This window comes from Ambystoma mexicanum, chromosome 6p (genome assembly GCF_040938575.1).
Source record: "Ambystoma mexicanum isolate Mex_15411 chromosome 6p, UKY_AmexF1_1, whole genome shotgun sequence".
In the NCBI taxonomy this organism is placed as follows: domain Eukaryota; kingdom Metazoa; phylum Chordata; class Amphibia; order Caudata; family Ambystomatidae; genus Ambystoma; species Ambystoma mexicanum.
This window is the reverse complement of record NC_090935.1, coordinates 1,172,452,602-1,172,473,061: the sequence shown is the minus strand read 5'-3', so window position 1 is coordinate 1,172,473,061 and position 20,460 is coordinate 1,172,452,602. Positions and strand designations below refer to the sequence as shown.

The 20,460-nt window shown below is 46.5% G+C and overlaps 1 protein-coding gene across 1 annotated transcript in view; it reads right to left on the bottom strand.

The window, feature by feature from the left end:
• LOC138510811 (transmembrane channel-like protein 1) overlaps positions 1-20,460 on the bottom strand; it is a 534,459-nt gene that overhangs the window by 129,976 nt on the left and 384,023 nt on the right. The window contains exons 9-11 of the mRNA XM_069626507.1: positions 9,299-9,478; positions 9,027-9,179; positions 5,548-5,676 (exon numbers count right to left, since the gene is read on the bottom strand). Of these exons, the coding sequence (XP_069482608.1) occupies positions 5,548-5,676; positions 9,027-9,179; positions 9,299-9,478 (462 nt within the window). The remainder of the gene's footprint in view (positions 1-5,547; positions 5,677-9,026; positions 9,180-9,298; positions 9,479-20,460) is intronic.

Sequence of the window (20,460 nt, the reverse complement as noted above, 5' to 3'; positions counted from 1 at the left end):
CTAAAGAGATTTTTGGTGTTCTTTATTTGCTGATAAGTTTCCATAAATATACAAATGGGTACAGTAAATACTGGCTTACATATGGAAATGAGTTATTATGCATCTGTGGGTAAGTCTGTGTGCAGGCTTGATGGCTTGTCTGAGAGAGTCCTTGTGTGTTGAGCGAGGAGGACTAAAGGGAATTGGATGAGTTGGCACCAACAAATTGAAAGGGATATCAGGGAACGATTTGCTAGAATTCATTCAACATGTCCTTAATGTGCTGTGTGGGATTCCCTCTTCAAATGTACATGCACAGAGGTCATTATGGTGCTGCGCTCTATGAAAGAAAGATATGAGGTGGTCTTGCCCATCAACGTTGGCTTTCTTGTACCATTCTTGATATTGTTTAACCAACACCAGGTGTTTGTACAGTATGTGAACCATATCACCTGGGGAACATGTACAGACTCTAATAATGACCTGCTCATCCTACGGGGTACTGACTCATCATGGGTAGTCAGGTAAGGGGGCAGTAGTGTTATTCTTGGAATTCATGCTACCACCGGAGGCAACCATATCAAGCTATTCCAGGCAGGAGTGGGAGTTACTAGGGTGCTGATGTCCAGTAGACAGCTTTCCAGTGCCAGTGAGTAAAGTAGCTCTCAATGGTATGAGCATTATGAGGCTGACCACAAGTGGTGTCGTGAGTGGAGCAACAGCCTGTTTGGGTAGAGAGAGTTCATGTAATGGGGAACTGTAGTGAATGGTAAAACACTAGATTGGGTGGCAGTCCCCAGAGAGCAGTCAGTCAGGTATGTATTGCATTGTATTTCTTGAATATTGGGATGTCATTTTGAAAGGAAATTACACACATTGAAACAATACAGATGACAGAGGCAGTCCCCGAGTGGGGACAGTTGCAAACTATTGAGGATTTACGATTAAGAATAACCAGTTGTTGAGGGGTTTGTGCACTGCATAAGGAGACTAGGAAACAGACATAATACCACAAACAATATCGAACTAGCAATGTATCATATGGTAATAAACATATTAACATATAGAACACATCTGTGGCTCCTTAAGGGGAGAGGTGGGCTAGGGTCAGTTAGCAGTTCGTGATTGGGATAGGAGGAGCTTCTTTACTGGCTAGCAAGAATGAAATCTAGACTCAGGCAATAGGCAAGATGTCAGGAACCATGATTATTCTAAGGAAAGGCATGGTATCAACAGTAAGACAGGGTGTTTATTGTACTTCAATAAGGGTTTGAAAAACATCCATCTAATCCTAAACCTACAGATGGGAGCCAGCTACGACCATCAAATAATAATAATGTAGTCCTAGTGGTGTAAAAGGGCCTATACTAATAAACCTATTGCCAATCATTACCTCTAGATACAAATTGTGTGGGTAACAGTGTTACTAAAAAGAAAGAAGTGTTAACAAAATGATATGTCAGGATGTTCAGGCCGTTGGCCTCCCTTCCCCACATTTCCAGCACGAGGATACAGTTCAATCTTTAGCATCAGGGTCTTATGTGCCCAAGTTTCTTTGCTGTTCAAAGTCTCTTCTTTCAGAGGGCCTGATGCGGCAAACAAACAATACGTTATTTTCCTCTTTTGGATTACACAAGTACTCAATTTCTCAGGCGATTCACTATTCACCTCCGATCCCCCTCAGCCAAGCTCAAATCCCCTTTTCATACAATGTTCACCTTTTCGGGTGTATTCCTGTGCACCCGGGATCCACCTCTGCCGGGCTCAGATCCTCTCATCACAATGCTGTATCCAATTTCTTGGGTGATTCATGGCTCACCCGCTCAACCGGGCCCAGATCCTCTTTAATACATTGTTCAATTAGTCTCCCTCCGCCGGGCTCTGACCAATTTCAAGTCATCAACGTTCTTTAACTTTCTTTAACATTGAAGACTTTCAATTGTGCACATGATTTTACTGAACCTGTTGCAGGATCACTTTGATTCACAGTCCTTTGTCACTCTTTCGCTTTTGCCACCTTTCAGTTGGATACCTTACAGAGACTTTCGAATGAGCACCTAGCTGGTGCCCAACAAATCTGTATAAACTATTGTATCTTGGCTTCAAAGTTCAATCATTCATTTGTTCTTCAATTCTACTCATGTTGATTATCACATATGCTTCATACATGGCTCTCTTCAGCTTTCCCTATACAAAGTTATCGCTTTCAATCTTGGCTTCAATACATACCGGTCTGGTATCAGTCTCCCCAACTCACCGGCAGTGCTGACTTCAGTGGTGCTGCTTTGTTGTAGAAGCCAAGGACAGTACCACAGCAGCAAGCGATTCTCCCCACCTTGACTATCAGTGCGGGAGAGCCCCGGGTACCTATGACACACAATGCAGGATTCTTCAGCCTTCTTTTCTGGTCTTATGTTTTCCACTCTACAAGGTTCTTGAAAGTACCAGTTCCTCCTCGAAGAGGTCAAGGGCACTTCCCTCCTTGTGATCCCCTTTAGCGCTACCGTCTTCCACCTTGTATTAAACTGCCATCTTGGAACTGATGCTTCCTCATGTGTTTTGCCATGCTCAGAGTGCGATGTTGTGCTCCGCCTTTTATCTGTGTGGTGAAGTGTAATGGAAGTCAGGTATGTGTAATGGTCAGTAATTGCCTGACCCTGCCTGACCATTGTATTGGGACATGTCAGGTATACGGTTTGGGTATTAGTCCATTTTCTCTTATAGCGGGCTGTCCATGAGAAAGTGTTCATGTTGGAAAGTAAAGTATCCTACTTGGTAGGATGGGGTAAAGGTGTTACAGGTAAGGGGATACCGCATCTCGCCATCTGGTGTCCCACTTCCACTCCCCAAAGACCCCTCACCCAAGTGATCGTCCAGCACTTATCCACCACCAGGAACTGGATCCAAAAGCGATGCCTGTGTCCTGGCCACATTGTTGACAGATCCTCAGGGACTAGCGGGAGAGACACCTTCAGGTTTCTCACTTAATGCGTGGTGAAATCAGAATGCACTGAGCACAAGATGTTGTATGTGGTGCTTGCAATGCACCTAAAGGAATGAACTATGCTTCCTAGATTCCCTGCACTTATGCATCAATTTTCCATATTACCGCATTGCCAGCATGGACTTCCAGGTGGAGAGAGGAGTGAGAGGATGGCAGCTACTACAGAACAGTGCTTTGGAAGATGTTGGTGTTGCTTTGGTGGAGGGGAGGCTCATCCAAATGCGTGAACAGGATGCAATGCCTTCTCATCTTCCCCCACAAGCACAATGTGCACGTATTGAGTGTAGTTCATGTCAATATGGCTGATGCATTCTGATAAATGAAGACCTTGATTAGTAAAAAATGTAGCTGTAAAACTCTTTTCTGCAGTTCTACCCCTAAACTCATGAGACATAACCATGACTGTCTTTCCCCTCTGCCCAATATTTTACTGAGTTAAACAATAAAAAATGAACACAGTTTTAACAATATTTACTGCAAAAGCAGCAAGGGATAAATAAAAATTATAAATAATGAACAAGTAACAAGAAATGCTGAACACATTCAACAGCATCCCATGCTTATGTCCCGCACCCAAAAACCAATATATGTATTTCATCACAAACACATGAAAAATATCAGGGAATAAATATGAAAATGAGTAAAAAATATATGTATACCTCAGGTGTTAAATGTACTTTTTTCTGAATGCTTACAAAATATAAATGGTGCAGTGAATTTAAAGCTGGAACCCAAATGAATTAGAGGTCACCCAGTTCATGAGGCACACACCAGATTCAAACCCTAGTCCCCAGTGTATCATGAATACACCAGGTTGACAATCAACACTCAGCCATGTTACAGAGAGCAGTGGGTAAATGAAGATGCATGTGCTTAAAAGGACTGTGTCACACAATCTGTGTGTGGCCGGGGCCAGCGCATAAAGGTGTGGGTGCTTTGACATCATTTAAACGACAATAAGAACCCTAGTGGTGAAATAGTGAACAATGTCACAGAGATGTGTGTCTCAGGTGTACCAGAGACAGAGCCCAAGAATTGCAGTGCTATGTTTAATAGAGGGGCAATTCATCTGATAAAACACGCTGCATATGAAAAAAATCTCTTTCAATGTCAATGAGGGTATGGGCTTCAAAAGGCACAATTTGACTCTATACTTACCAAGAATATACTAGTCCAATGCACTTTCACACAACTTGCTTAAACATCCACCACTAACAGTAGAATCATTGTTGAGATCCTCACTTTGGATTTGGGGTGCAGCAGTGACACAAAGTCACTGTGGTCATCAGTCCAATACCAAACCAAACTTATTGGCCATGCAGAAAAAGGTTGTGAGGTGCCTGAACATCAGATGAAATTATATGTGTACGAAACTTGGATTGTGAATCGTGTTACAACTTGAAATCATTTATAAGAATATTAGGGGGCCGATTTGACAAGGATACCATTTTCTGGTGTAGGTTAGGCCTGCTAGGAGTTTAACGTATCTCTGGAGTAATTTGGATCACTTAAGCTTTCAAGAGAATTCACATGGAACTTTGCCTGTCAGAAAAACAGGTGTCAGTTCCGTTTTATTCACAAAAACACAATATTTATGTCAACAATACCGCATTCAAAAGTGGATATTGCCCCAGCAGAAGTCTCAAGTGGAACAAAAAGAGAAAACATTTCCATTGCCATAAATCATTTTCTAATACAAAATATGTATCTTATATGTCCACTTATTCCATCCAAACCACTCTTTTCCATACACACAATCTCACCTTCAAACTCCTCAAAACCTGTTTATACAAAGAGTTAGGTGTACGTTCAGCAAGAGGAGACCTGTTTTTTTTCGTGAATACCATTAAAGTCAATCTCTATTTCATTGCCATTGCCACTCACATACACCCTAACACACCCACACAATCAAGCCCCCTCCCGCCCCCTTGACATTCCCAATCCTGGTAGAATCCAGAGCACAGACTAAGGACGGTGTCAGACCTTCCTTAGAGGTGTATGCGTAATGTACACTCCTAGCTCTTTCTGTGGGTCATGTGTAGCCTCTTCTAGAATCAGGTGCACGTTTTCCCAGCCTAAAATACACACTTTTGTAGGAGTGTGTGGCAGAAAAAAGCTTTGTGAATTGCCCCCTCGAGGTTTAATACTTCTTTTTTGTTGAACATTTGTTTTTTCCATCTCCACCAAAATCCCGACACTGTTGCTACCAACACCTTCCTATATGGCCATTATATGGACATTCTTAAGGTATTAATATGAATGAACTTAGTATGCTCTTTTTAAGAATGATTTTACCTTAACTCATATTGAATAATGTTTTACCAAATAATGTATGTGTATTTTCAGGAAGAAATTGTAATGTTTGCATTTTGTGTTTAAGGTTAAAATGAACCAATAAAACACTAATAAAAATATATATACGCTTTATAGCCATTAGAGCAGATTAAGAGTAATGTTGCATTGCTTCGTTTCCATCTTTAATGTGCATCCACTTATTAAAGACCATTTATTTTGGAATAAAACAGAGAACAGTTGTTTGATTTCATTGAAGATGTGCCACTCACCCATCCATATTCCAAGTCCCAGCACCAACAATAATTGAAAAAACGAACAAAAACAGCTTGCAGAAAATCTCCGGCAAGAATGGTAATGTATGTTGTCATAATATCTGATACTGTCAAACGTACAAATTCCTGTGAATAAGCATAAAGAGAATATCATTCCATGCAAGACTCAAAACATTAGCGCTTTAGTTTTTTTTTATTATTGTACCTTTATGAACTGGGCAGGTGTGTTGACTACAAATACATCTATGCATTTATACTTCCTAAGGCGTTAGTATAGATCTCCATGAGCTGGAGATTCCCCCCACTAGACAGCAGTTATGCACAATTGCCACTCCTCCTTAATGACATATCATGTCTGATGTTTCCCCTATGTCCGAGAGACTAAGTGACGTCTTGTAACTCTACAGTGGAGGAAGAGTTACATTTTTTGCATATTTTTTTTAACATTTGATACAGCTTCCTTCAAAGCATTAACTCACTTTTTAACACAATATCAATAACAAACAATCGTACACAACCTTTTGTCCCATGTTTTATTGCAACAAACTAACAGCTCCCAATTTTGAAAAATCACATCATTTAATATGAATAAGATTAGATTACATCCTTACTTAGCACCTCCTCCAGCAATGCCACTCTTACAGAGTTCAAAAACAGCTATAAACCCTACTGAATAGCAGTAAAACTGTGATCAATAAGTTTAAATATAAGCAGGAATATCAACATGGATGCCATTCAGCCCCCAGCCACAAATCATCTAATGGTGATTGAGAATGATCTGACAGAGACCTGATCTCTCGGCTTCACTCCTCGCTCAAGCGTGTGCATTGCGTACGCAAATATTGCACTGTTTCAATCTTTTTTACATTCTTATATAACTACAACAACATTGTTTGTGAGGAACGTTGTTCAATTGCCCCAATACCTTCTTCGTAATGCAGGGTCCCTTAAACAGCTAACTGATACATTATGATAAAAAGTGTTTTTTTTTGTTTTGTTTAAGGAGTGCTTCTTTAGCTGAGGTATGAAAGGACCCCTAGGTCTGACATGAGCCAAGGTCAGATTTTTTTCCTCAAGAAATATCAGTCCTCTATGAACGGGTGTGTTACTAAGCATCACGTCCCACTGAAAACCAAACCCTGGAAGAAAATGAGCGAAGCATCAATTTTCCAAAGATAGTCGGCAATATCAGCCCTAATTCATACTATTGAGATTGCTTGAGAGGCCTAAAGCGTTCCTTTAAAGTTGGACTTCTGTGATATCTAGCCCTTGTAATTCTGTACCAGATAAAATTGCCAGAACAATATTTGCACTATATGTAAAGAATTGCACGTCCAAATGAGAAACCATAGTACTTTAAATCAAACCTATTCAACACAGATATCAAGGGTCGATAATAGTTTGTGAAGACTTTACAAAGTTATTTCTATTTACATTTTTTCTTCAATTATTGCACCTCGATATTGTGTATGGAACAATCTACCGCTGGGCCTGAGAGAACAAAGCAACCTTCTGACTTTCCGAAAATTGCTGAAAACTACACTCTTTAACTAAACTTTGGCTCATCTTCACTGAATCTCTTTTCTGCTTGTGAAGGAGCGCTTGGATGCCCGAGGGCTTTGGCGCTATAGTTAGTGTTATAACATAACATAACATAACATGTTGTAGTACTTCCAATGGCACGCCGTCTAGAAACCAGTGGGCTTTCGAGGGGTTTCCTATTCCCCAATGCACATAATTTGCTATTTGTCACTCTCTAACTTTACCTAATCTTCATTTGGTGTACACACTTGTTTACAGCCCAAGTAATCACTGGAGACCTATTGATGTAGTGCTCATTATCAAAAGACCAAAAGACTGGCGAATAAGCTAAACAATTCAGATGATAATGACCTACCTTAGGTGCAAAAACCTGTTGTTCTAAAAGTTGTCGAAGGTCCAGAACAAAAAGATGAGTTAATTTGCTTCCATTGTCCAGATAGGTAGCAACTCTACACATGAGATATGAGGTGGCATGCATGTATTTATAGAGCTCATCCAATACATGTTCAATAGTGGAAGTATTGCTAAGCGATTGAGCAATGGCAAAATGGCTCAAGTGGGTTTGAAGTGAAAAAAGTCAGGCACATTTTGTTACTTGTATTGGTACACCTTGAAATACTCCCAGCTTGCATTAAAACAACCTACCGTCACCACAAAATAACATGGTCTTTGGATTCTACCACTCCAAAGGTGCAGGGCTCCACTAGGGACATTATACATCATGTCACCCCTGTATTATACCTGTGGACCTTAATTTCAATTATTTGACTTGATTCCGGTAATTGTATATCAAATTAAAGATGTATTATTTATTCAATTGACCCAATGTCAACACAAGTTTCGACCATATTTGGTCCTCATCAAGACAGGGCTTATTAATGAAGGGCAGTGTCCCGATGTCATTCTGCGCAGTGTCCCGATGTCATTCTGCGTGTTTAAACACTGCCCTTCACTAACACAGGGGCACAATAAGGAGCAGATATAAGAATTCTGGTGAAGACTCTGATTAAGCCAATCAATAATACCCCTGTCTGGATGAGGACCAAATGTGGTCAAAACACATGTTTACATTGGGGCAATTGAATAAATTATATATATATATATATATATATATATATATATATATATATATATATATACATATATATATATATATATACATATTAAATATATATATTTAATTTGATATACAATTACCAGAATCAAGTCAAATAATTCAAATTAAGGTGGACAGGCACAATACAGGGGTGACAAGGTGACAATGTGTATCATTTTTTTTCAAAAAATAAGGTATTGGGGATACCTTAAGACATCCCTTTGATCGACACTCCAAGGCCATTACCTACTAAGCGGTAAGCTTAGAGTGACGAAACAACCCCACTCAACATACTCTACTAGGGACATCTATACAGAAAGATAGCCCCATTATGGGCAGTTGTCCATTGTCAACACTGTCAATTGATCAGAAATGGTACCATTGATTATAAACTATTGTTGGAATTATAGTTTTTGAATAGGATTGTTTTTTAAATCTATTAATAAACAGATTAATGTTACTTTGGTGAACCATGATTAACATTAATCATCAACATATTCAATTACATTGATACTCCCAGCCAAATTACAGTTTTCAGAAAGGGAGTAACATCAACCATCAAGCAGAATACACATTATTCTGTAAATCTGTTTTTGATGCTGCATTCACTCAAATATTTCAGTTTGTTTTAAATAGAGATGGAAATACACCTTATACCTATTTCATAACACCATAGTGTTTAGGGCTGCTAAAAAGGTTACCAAAGTGACTAAAAATACAAGAGTGATATCCCTCGAGGTGATGTGCCAGGTTTTAACAGACAGAAGGTTGTTTCTACTTGCATACGCAACGCGCTACAAAACGTGTCCTGCATAGTTTACAGTAACTCTCCTATTACCTGCCCGACCATTGTTTCCCAGCATGGTCCTCTTGGAACATCTGCAGGATCCACAAGAATAGGACCTGCAGTGGAATTTCCAGACACTGTTTTATTGAACAAGCTGGCTTCCCAGATGGTCATGTTGTACATCACTATCTTTTCTTCTTCACGCTAAAATAATAAATGCGAGAATTACTGCAATATATATGTGACAAATTATATCATTCTATTAAGGAGGGGAGTTGCAGAATTGAAAATTAACAATTGTGAACAAAATTTAGCCTACTTACCTTCAGATTGATTTCATCCATGAGCGCAATAAGAAATGTGTACAAATTGCCCAAGAAAAGAGCAAAGATGCGTCCCAGTTGCCATCTCAGCGCTATCCGAGGATGATAGTTTTCCAAACCGCTAATTACATCAAATAAAGTTGGACAAAACATTCCCAAAAGTGACATAACCATGTTTACCTGTAAAGAGATGTGTACAAACAAATAGAAATGTCATTGTAATATCATACATGTTTTCATGCAATTACAAATATGACCTAGAGTTGATCAGGAGCTCTCTACAATACAATTCATGTAAATTCCATGACATTTCTTTAAAACAAAGAATAAATCTTTTCACACAGGTAATCATTCCATACTAATTAGAGCTTGGCCCTTTCCTATAGTGAGATTTGTGAAATGTGTTGGCATCTTGGAGTAAAACACAGACAACAGATTCTGAATTTATAAAAAACCCTGGTTAACTTCAAAGTCAGGATGGAAAAAAAACAATCTTGTCCTATTCTATGGAGGGCTTTCCGAATTCCTCTGTGTCCAAAACCTAGTCCTCGCAACTAATCTTATACAATGTGCAGAGATGTCAGCAACTAACAAAACAGTCCTCAACATAAACAGGCCGATTCATGGAATTAATGTGCGCTGAAATTTTCAGCCAGTGCAAAAATCGCAGCGAAACCCGCGCACAGCGATTCATGGAAGTCCGTGCGCGAGGAAATTCCAGGATGTGCGCCAAAATCCTGCGTGGCGCACGCTGGCGCACACGTCTCCAAACAGTGTGCGCTAAGTGCACAGCGAAATCGCACATAGCGCGGCGCACACAACAAAAGTAGGAGGAACAGGGGGCGTGACACGCGGAATGGGGAACAACTCGTGAAAATGTGGGCGTCACGGGGGAAGTACTGGAGGCAAGTGCGCGGAACGCCCACACGCAGGTTCAAAACAAGTATTCATGGAATCGAACGGGGCTAATGCATGTGCCAAAAAAGATGCGCTAATCCAGAAACACGTACGCCAGCAGGAAGCAGGCGTACGTGGACCCACGTAGCATAAAAGTGCGTACAAACAACAAACAAGCACAGATGCCAGGATGAATATACTGTACCTAGCAGCAGTGGTCGTGGGATACCGCAGCAGGAGGAGGAGGAGGACAGTCAGGCCCAGAATTTTTACACCCAGAACCAGCCTTTTTGGGATGCCTGATGACCAGGTGTATGGGAGGTACAGGTTTCCACCTCACATAATACTCGACGTGGTGAGTGAGTGGGAGGATGACCTCACATCACCCACCTTGTGCTCCCAAGCACTCAGCCCCCTGCATAAGGTCCTCAATGTACTGCACTTCTTGGCCACTGGTTCATTTCAACGGACAACTGCTATAGTGGGGGGGGGGTGTCACAGGCCACGCAGCCACGCTGCCCACACCAGGTCTTGGCCATCATGACTGCACGCCCATCAGTCCGCAGGCACATATACCTGCCCAGAGCACCTGCAGAAAGGCAGGCTGTCGTCCAGGATTTTTACAGGGTGGCACACTTCCCCAAAGTGCTAGGTGCCATTGACTGCACCCATGCTCTACGTCCCCCCAGGCATCAGAGCACATCTACAGAAACCGCAAGCACTGGCATTCCATCAACGTCCAGGTAGTATGTGATGCCAAGGGAATCATCACCTCAGTATATGCCAACTATCCAGGGTCCAGAATGTCAACCCTAAACCGGGACCTAGAAGCTGGGCGGCATGGCGATACATGGCTGCTCGGTGAGTATAAATGCCACAGCACATGCATGCATGTCAGATACTGAACAATGTCACAACCCCACTAATGATACGCATCACCACCTCCCCAGGGGACAGTGCCTACCCTCTGAGCACCCACATGATGACGCCAATTTCAGAACCCCACCACGCCACTCGAGGTAAGATACAACACAGCCCACATTGCAACCCGGGGCATAGTGGAGCGCACATTCGGAGTGCTCAAGTCACGCTTTCGCTCCCTTGACCGTTCTGGCAGGCAGCTGTTATACGCTCCCCCAGTAGTATGCAGGATCATAGTGGCAGCATGTGTCCTGCACAACGTTGCAACACGCCGGGGCCTGCCTGTGGACATGGTGGTGCCCCCACATCCCCAACCACAAGCACGGCCGCTGCGCATAGGAGGGGAAAGGGCACAGGGTGAGGCAGCCTGTACACAGCTGGTGGATAATTACTTCACCTAAAATCAAACCCCTGTGGAGTGCACACAGCCCTGGCACATACCAGCTGACAATCAATGATGATGACATAAGGGACAGTCAACTGTCACAACCATACCAACCTGAGATTGGTCACCTGGAAGTGTTACATTGTGTGCCCTACCTACACAAACACCACCAATGCTGTGTCATCAAAAGACACACTTCTATGCTGCAAAAATCATTACCCCCTTGCAAAATACAACATGACAACAGCGCCCAACCCTCTCCAGCACCGCCACCCAACACACCATGGCATGTCATGCTATGTGAGAGCAAACAAAGCAATCCCCAAAACATCACACAAGTGTCAAAGTACAGTGTCCTCAATGGAAACTGCCCACACACAATATGCTCCCAGTAATGTAGAACTAACAACACACATGACCAAATACTTACCAACAATACAATGCAGCTACACAACCTCAAACATAGCATAAACATGACAGTACTAAGTTAAAGTAGTGGTAGTCTTACAACCTGATCATGCCAGCACATCGGCCACTTCCAACTGTACAGTGCTGCTGCCACGCAAATGTCCAAGTGCACTGCTTACAACATGACCTCCATCTCCAAAGTAGACGGACTTGTGAAGACATGAGGAATTAACCTGCAAATTAGGCAAAAGACATGGATGCACAAGCACATAGCAATACACCATGCAGTGTACAATTCAACAACAATATCCACTAGGAATGTATATACAGTATTGACTACAGACTGCCCACACAGCTCATGGGAGTCCTACGTCACCGTGTAAGTCAATGTCACTTGGGCACATCCTTTGCAAGCCCATGGAAACGGGAAGCAGGAGGGGTCTGTGTCTCACGAACCCAAGCATCTAACCCAAACTCAGGACAAGCCTGCATGTGCCCAGCCGGAATACAGTGGATGCCCACGGGAGCCACACAAGGCAACACACTGCAAAAAAAAAAAAATAAAAAAAAAAAATAAAAAAGAAAAAATAGAAAATGGCCATGTGGGGGTCATGGTGGAGGGAGGCCACCCAGGAGGTCCGAGGACAGGCTGCGCACCAACACCCACCTGTGTGGATGTTGGGAAAAAAAACACCTCCATGGGCTCATGGCCTGCACGGCTATGCCAATGTGAGAGAACTGCTGCTGTCACTATCACAACCCTCTGCTGCTGCCACAGGAGGTGGGGCTGCCACAGGAGGTGGTGGTGCAATGGGAGGCAGCCCACGCAAAGCCCTGGTGTGGTCCTCCATGGCAGCAAGCATGCGGGTGTGGAAGGTCTCGTTTTAGAGGATTGTATTGTGGAGATCCCCATGCAGCACCTGACGTGATGCACGGATCTCCTCCCGAGTTGCCTGCATCTCAGCTGAGAGCGAACGTGTTAGCCGCTCCAGCTGCTGTTCTGTCCTCAAGTTAGTGGAAGCCTCAAGGTCAACAAGAGTCTCCCTGAGGTGATGGAGTTCTACCCTCAGGGCTTCCCTGTGGCCCTGGGACTCTATTGATATCGATTGGCGTAGAGTCTCCAGTGCCGCCCGCCTGTCCCTGTTGGACGCCAACATGTCCTCCCTGTGTGATTGGCAAATGGAGTCTGTTGCCTGCTGTAGTAGCTCCATCTGCCTTTCAGGGGGGACAATGGAAGTGGCCACCCTCTCCATTGCTTGAGCCATCATCTCAGCTGATGCTGCCTGTTGGGTTGCCATCCCGTAAATGGATTGTTCCCATGCGGTATTGCCTGGTGGCGTACGGCCACCGCGTCGGCGGGCACCACACCTGTTTGGGGCAAGGCGATCTGCGCCTTGCTGTGCCGGCACTGCCTGAGGCTGCAGGACTGCATTCCCCCTCTGATCTGCTGGCCCAGGAACAGGATCAGATGTTGTGGAGTGTGACACTGCATCCGTAACCGCCAAAGGCGGACGTACCAACACTGACATCCCCATAGAGGGTTCTACCCTTGGTACAGGTAGGTTGGACAGAACAGAATCCCTGCCAAAAACACTTACCTGCGACGCCACATAGGTCTCAACATCCGAATCAGCACCTGAATAGAGGTCTGGAGAGGTGCACCCAGAGGCACCCCTCGACAGAATGTTCTGCAGCAAGATTGGGTTCTCACCCACCACCACACCACGTCCCCCACTGGTGCCCGGTCGTGCCTGAGATTCCTCCTGGGTCTGCACCATCTCCTCAACCTCAACAGCATCAAGTGCGTCATCCCCTGCAAAAACATGAAAGACAAAAAATGGAAACAGGCATTAGCACCATAGCACACAAATAGGCCTGAGAAGCTACATAACCAGTACATGATTTACACGATTTAAACATGTCCCACATGACTACAACCCTCCCATGCATGCACTGACACTGAGTTTGAAGGGGACCCAAAAGGCAGACACTGATGACACCTACATGGAAGAGCAACACATTTGCTGCATGCTGGGTAGCACTGCCATCACACATTGGGCTGTGACTGGCATGTCCAATACACATACATGACATAGCCATGGTACATTCCACAAGTACATCCATATGTCAGTGAATTAATACTGTCAGCCATCCATGTGAGATGGACATGATGAGATGAAAAATGCTACATAATGTGACAAAATAGGCATGTGCCACACACTGCAACACATCCAGTGTACACAAATACAGTGATTGCAGGCCGATGTACACATCAATGGTTTGTCACTTCAACATGAAACAACTATCATGTTCCACATTCAAACAGGCCCCATAAATTTCTGTGATCAGGCCAATACTCAATTAGCCTGAATGGTAAAATCATTCATCTAACAAGGTAACACATGTGGTCCAATGTGGGGTTCATCAATGACAGAAGCATGTCACAAATGTGACAATAGGGCTGAGGAATGCGTAGCCAAAGTGGGAGAATTGAAACAATCAGCCTGAACAAACACTGAAAAATACAAACAATGTTGTTGCAAGATGCCACTTCAAGGGCAACTGCCGTAATGTTGAGCCAAATTACTAATGTGGGCAGAAGGGATACTGTCACACCCAAATCCAAGGCCGCTGAATGTTTTGGATGAAGCACATGGGTGACCCATACCACTCAGGCACACACACCCTCACCTGGCACTAATCAGAACCTTTCACCCAAACAACATACACATGCATTACACACACATGCATGGGCATTCACCGGACAATGCTTCATAATCAGGTAGTCCTCCCACACCTTGGATCTGTTCCTCTGTGACGAAGGCCCCAGGAACAGACTCATGTTCAGTGAGTTTGTTGTCCTCTTGTGGAGACCCACCACCATTCACCAGAGTAGCGGCATGATTTGAGGCCAGCTTGTTCTTTGCTCTGCGTTTCAGGTCATTCCACCGCTTGTAGCAATCAGCTGAGCGCCTCACAAATCCAAGGGCACTTATGCGGTCGGCGATGGTCTGCCAGTGTGCCTTACGTTGACCAGGTGTGGTCTTGCACCCTGCAGTCACCACCATTTCGTGGCTATGTGCCCACACATAGCCCACAAGTGCATCAAGTTCCGGATCATTGAAGCAAGGCTTCCTTGAGGTACCGGAGTGTGTAGCCGTGTCTGGGGTCTCAGCCTGTTATGCCAGAGCACCCTTCTTCCTCTTCTTTAAAGGTGGAGCAGAGCCAGAATGGCTTATGCCGCTCTGGTCAGTAGGGGCAGAATCACCGGTGGACTGGGTAGTAGGAGTGTGGGAATGCACAATGACCATAGGTCTTGATGCAGGCATTGGTTGCAGGGTAATGTGTTGCAGGGGGAACGTCAGTTTGATGGACTGGGACTGACACTGTACTGGCTGGGAGAGTCAGAGCTGGGGCGGATGCAGCTGCCCCTGCAGCCTCCCCATCCTGCATACTTGGGGCAGCAGATGACATAGCTGCCCAGATCCACGTGGATTGGTGACAACAACTTGCACTGCCACACGTTGCCTAGACTTGCTGACCTGGAAGGCAGCCAGGGAGTCATCCTGTGCCAGGTTAGGTGCCACAATGGGCTGGTCCAACAGGGGCTGAGCTTGGATGGTGTCAGCCACGTTTCCCTCAACCATGGGGGGGGCATGGGTGTCCCTGATTGTTCCTCCACACATGGGGGCATAGGGCACCCTGCAAATCCCGGCCACGTCCCCTACCGTGCCCACCATGCCCACCTTTTGAGGGTCGGCCACCTTTGCCTCCCTTACCGCTTAGTCCCCTCCCAGCCATGGCACTGATGTTGTTGTGCGTATGGGAGTTGCAGTAAACTATTGTCCTGGGCAATTGGGGGTCAAAGGGGTAAAATACCAGATGGAATTCGTACCCTAGTGCTCTAACAAGGCTGTCTGTGACCCCTGGGGGAAGATGACGGGTCACGCAACGCACAGGCAGCCCAAAATCAAAAATAAACGTGCACGCAACCCCTCGTAGACCACGTGCGTGAACAAATGAACTCGCACTACGCTGTGGCACCCAGAAACACAAAAATAAGTGTACGCGTAATACACAGAGCCTACAATGACCTCTGAAGGGGAACGCGACACACGGTGCAAGCACAGTTGCTAAGTATGTGCGGAACTCACCGTCTGCCTGGAAAAAGAACATGAAAAATAGGTGCGTGTGCGCTTTGGCAACACCCCCGCCAAAAGAAGAATTGTACGCTGTCTGAGGAGACAGGACAAAAGGAGAAGTGAACTCTGTTTGAGGAAACAGGCCCAACAAAAAATCAGAAAAGAGCTGTCAGAGGTAACAGGGAGTATGAACTAGAAACGCTGTGAAGTGTTCGCGTGTGAACCGACAAGAAGTACAGATTTCACCCACTCGCTCTCCACGAAAAGCACGTACAAGGAAATGGCGTCCTACATGCAGATTTTAAACCGGCCCACACGTACAAGTCAGAGATGCGTGTACGTGGGTGCTTTCATCCAATTACATGCGATGACACTCGGACGTGCAGTTTTTCCACATGTGCTCTGTCATCACGTGCTATGAGGGAAACGCCAGCACGCGTAATGTAACTTACGCGCCTACGCGCTAAGGGCCTTTGGTCCAATGGAATCGCGTGCGTGTGCTGATGCGCTTACGCGCTAAGGCCCTTTCCTCGAATTACACGCTGATGTGCAAGATTTTCACGTGCCAAATCACTCCGTATCAAGCTGGCCACACGAAAACACACGAAAGACCACGCTCCTGCCCTGAAGGCAATTTTCCTTCCCCCCAGAGCCCCGAGCACGCTCCCACCTGCCATCTGCTTTTGCCTGACTGCCTGCTTCCCACGTGCCCTGCTATTTGGTGCCTGCACATCAGCCATCTGCAGGGGTCCAGTTGCTGTGTCCACCCCTGCTGGAACAGAAGACTCCCGACTGGGATACTATCGCTCCACAGCCCAGCCCCAGGACCCAGTTGCCCACCCACGCCTGCCTCGGGGGTCGCCATGTCGGGGCAAACACCATCTGAGACCACTGGCGACCCCCAGCCAGAGGGGCAGAGGGCCACCAGCTTCAGTCAGAAGGAAGTTCGTGTCCTGGTGGAGCATGTCCTGGGGCATTATGATGCCCTCTTCGGAACATCACACGCCAACAAGGAAGGACGGGATAGGATCTGGGACGACTTTGTGGTTGCCATCAACACGGAGGGGGTGGCAACCCGCAACATCAAGCAAGTCAAGAAGCGCTGGGAGGACTTGAGGTCCAGGACCCTCAACAAGGCCCGGCGCTCGTGGAGGGGGGCCGGGGCAGCATGAGTACCATCCAGATGAGGGTCCTGGAATGCGTAGGCCCAGCGCTCTGCGCTCAGATCCTTCAGAGGCAGACCCGTCCGGAGTTGAGCGGTAAGTGGCCAAGCATTGCTGTGTGAGACAGGGCATGTTGCAGGGTGCTGGTTGTCTGATACTTGCCTGTATGTGTGACATGGGCCATGTACTTATGTGTGTGTGCAGGGACATCATGGTCATGCATGTGAGACCAGTAATGTGTGAACCACATGGTTGGTGCATGTGTTACAATGCAACATGCGGAGCAGCATGCGGAATGCACACATTAATGCATGCCTGTCTCTGTTATTGGACATGGATGGGGTGTGAGAGATGGGTGCTGCTGTCATGGACATGTACGGTTTCCATGTCTGTGTGTCTGACTTGCGTGTCTGTGACTTGCAAATGCCATGGATGCATGACACATGTCTGTGACAATGTTCAGATTCACTTATGCAGCCTACTCATCCTTGTATCCACTGTGTCTGGGGTGTACGAGGCCAGATGGATGAAAATACTGTGAAGTGTGTGCATGTGATAGGCATGACCCATGATGCATGTGAGTTTCAAACCAGCATTGTATGTTTCAAGAGTCCCTTGGACATGTATGCTAATGTTCATAGCATGCGCCATGCCTGTTACTGCATGTGTTTTGCCTGCACTGACCCATGTGTTGTGGAGGGACATGATGGAAGTGATGTTTGACAGTGCCACTCATCTGCTATTGCTTCATGTCTAGGGGACCATTGTATAGTACCCTGATGCTTGTGTTCTATGTCTCCCTCTACACAGCGACAAGTGATGAAGAGGGCGGAAGACGGCGCTGTGGAGCAAAGCGGCGGGGATGCCCCCACCGGCCGGCGACGCAAGGCCCAGTCATCCTCCCAGAATTTACCATCGTCCGGGAGTGAGGGGACTGGTGCTGTGTCTGCCACTACGGCTGCAGTGGAAGGGGTGGGTGAGCCCCCACAGGGGCTTGCAATGGCAGAAGACGGTGTGGAGCCATCAAGGTTGGTGGTTTCCACAGAGGAGGAGGAGGCTGCTACCGAGCCGCACATGGGGCCTGGTGGGGGTGGTACCACTGGTGCAAGTGGTGCAGTCCAGGGCCAGGGGCAGGAGGCAGCACAGGTCACCGCGGAGGGGCCTGTGCATGTCGCTGTCCCTGACCCTGTGACTGCACCACCATGCACCAGTAGGGATGCCCCATCCCAGGCCCGTCCGCAGGTAGGGGGGATGTCCATGTCACCTGACACTCCTCTACCTGCGGACGAGGGGACCCCTGGCCGTATGGAGAAGGTCCTGATTGGTGTCGCGTTGCGCACGCGTGACATTCGTGATGACTTGCGTGCTTCCCGGGGGAGCATGCACGTCATCACGAAGAGCAGCGTGCCAACGTGGCCCAGTTGGGAGTGTCCATGGTCGGGGGTTTTGTACATGTGTCGGCCACTCTGGCGGCCCTCTCGTCCTCTGTGGATACTATGGCCCTCATTACAAGTCAGGCATTAAGGGTTTAACGGCGCCGTCGGCGCCGTTAACCCTTAACGCCTGATGCACACTTTAACGCCTGCTTTTTGCAGGCGTTAAAGTCCAAGGCGCTAAGCGACCTTGGTGCTAATTACGGCACCGTAATTTACGGTGCCGTAATTAGCGCCTTCCCCATCCCCATTATGCCCTATGGGGCAAAAATGGGAATGGGGAAGGGCAAATGGTGAATGGGGAATTACCGCCCCACTCACCTTGGAATGGGGCGGTAATTCCGCCATCCACCATGGCGGAATCCGGCATGGACCATGGTGCTAATAGCACCATGCTCCACCGCCTGACTTGTAATGAGGGCCTATGCACCAGTCGTTCTCCATGCCGTCTTCCGGCCCAGATGCCACCAGGGCCCCCTGTGGACCTGCCCTGACTAACGCAGCCAGCTCGGTGGGGATCCCATCCCTGCCACAATCGGGAGTCGGAGGTCCAGCAACTAGACCCCAGCAGATGGAGGATGTGCCGGCATCATCGAGCAGGGAACATGCACGACGGCGTCGGTGGATTCCATCAGCCTGGATGCCGTCGAGGCTCAACGTGGGAGGCATCTGTAACGCTCACCTGATTCCCGTAGAGGCGCCGGTCTTGACTGGGCGTATACCGTATCTTCAAAGGTGATGTGTAACACACGGCTGGCTCTTTGGGCTGGACCTCTGTGCACTGTATGTCTGGCTCGAAGGGTAAGATGTCTTAGGTAAGTGAACGCCGTGCTCTCCATCTGCCTCGAGGCAGGGTGCTGTAACCAGTTTCTTCACTGGATAAGGGGAGCAGGCCTCTTGACTTCAGAGGACTGCTGTCCGTCGTTTACTGCACGAACGGTAAGTTTCGAGTAATTCTAATGTCTTTAAAGTCTTTAGTAATGATGTCTCTTGTTTTGCAGGGTTCCGGCGATGGCGGATGGCGGGCTGAAGTGAGTTGAATATGGAGCCCGTGTGATGAATAGAAGCGCCTGGAAGCACGTAAGTAAGCGCTTGTTGCCTGCTTCACGATGCGCTCTAACTGTCTTTTTATTTTGCAGGTACAAGTTCGGGGCGGCTGCAGGGTGCCGGAATACCCACTGGGTTAGATGTGGAAAGGAGTAATGGCACGTGAGTATTAAAGTTCCCCAATGTCTTTAAACGCACCTTGTTTTGTCTTTCAGATGCGGGATGCAGCGCCGAAGGCCTCCGGAGCGTGCGAAGAGTTGGTAAGCTTTTGTCTTTCAGATGCCGGAATGCAGTGTGAAGACCTCTGGAGCGCACGAAGAGTAGGTAAGCCTTTGTCTTTCAGATGCCGGAATGCAGCGCGAGGCGTTGGTGACAGCCGATGGACCAGGTAAGTGAAGAGCTGTCACTGAAGACCGTAATGCTAACCTGTTCTTTCTTGTCTTTATAGGTGTTGCTGAAGACTGGATTCAGAATGGTAAGCCTTTTTCCTTAGGCCCAGGATCAGATGCAGAAGACACGATGAGCGTTCTGCTGCTGAGGATGCAGAATAACGCAAAGCAAGATTCATCCATCGGGTGTGGTTTAAATAGCCTCCTGTAGTGCTTAGGTGTCTCCTTCCACAGCCACGCCTAGGTAAGAAAAGAGTTCCTGCTTTCCAGAAGAGTTCCAGTGTTCTGAATCTAGGGAGTGGCTCCTGCCCCACCCAACAGGAAAAGTAGTTCCAAACAGAAGAGGATCAGAGACTCAACTGGCAGGCAAGTAAGCA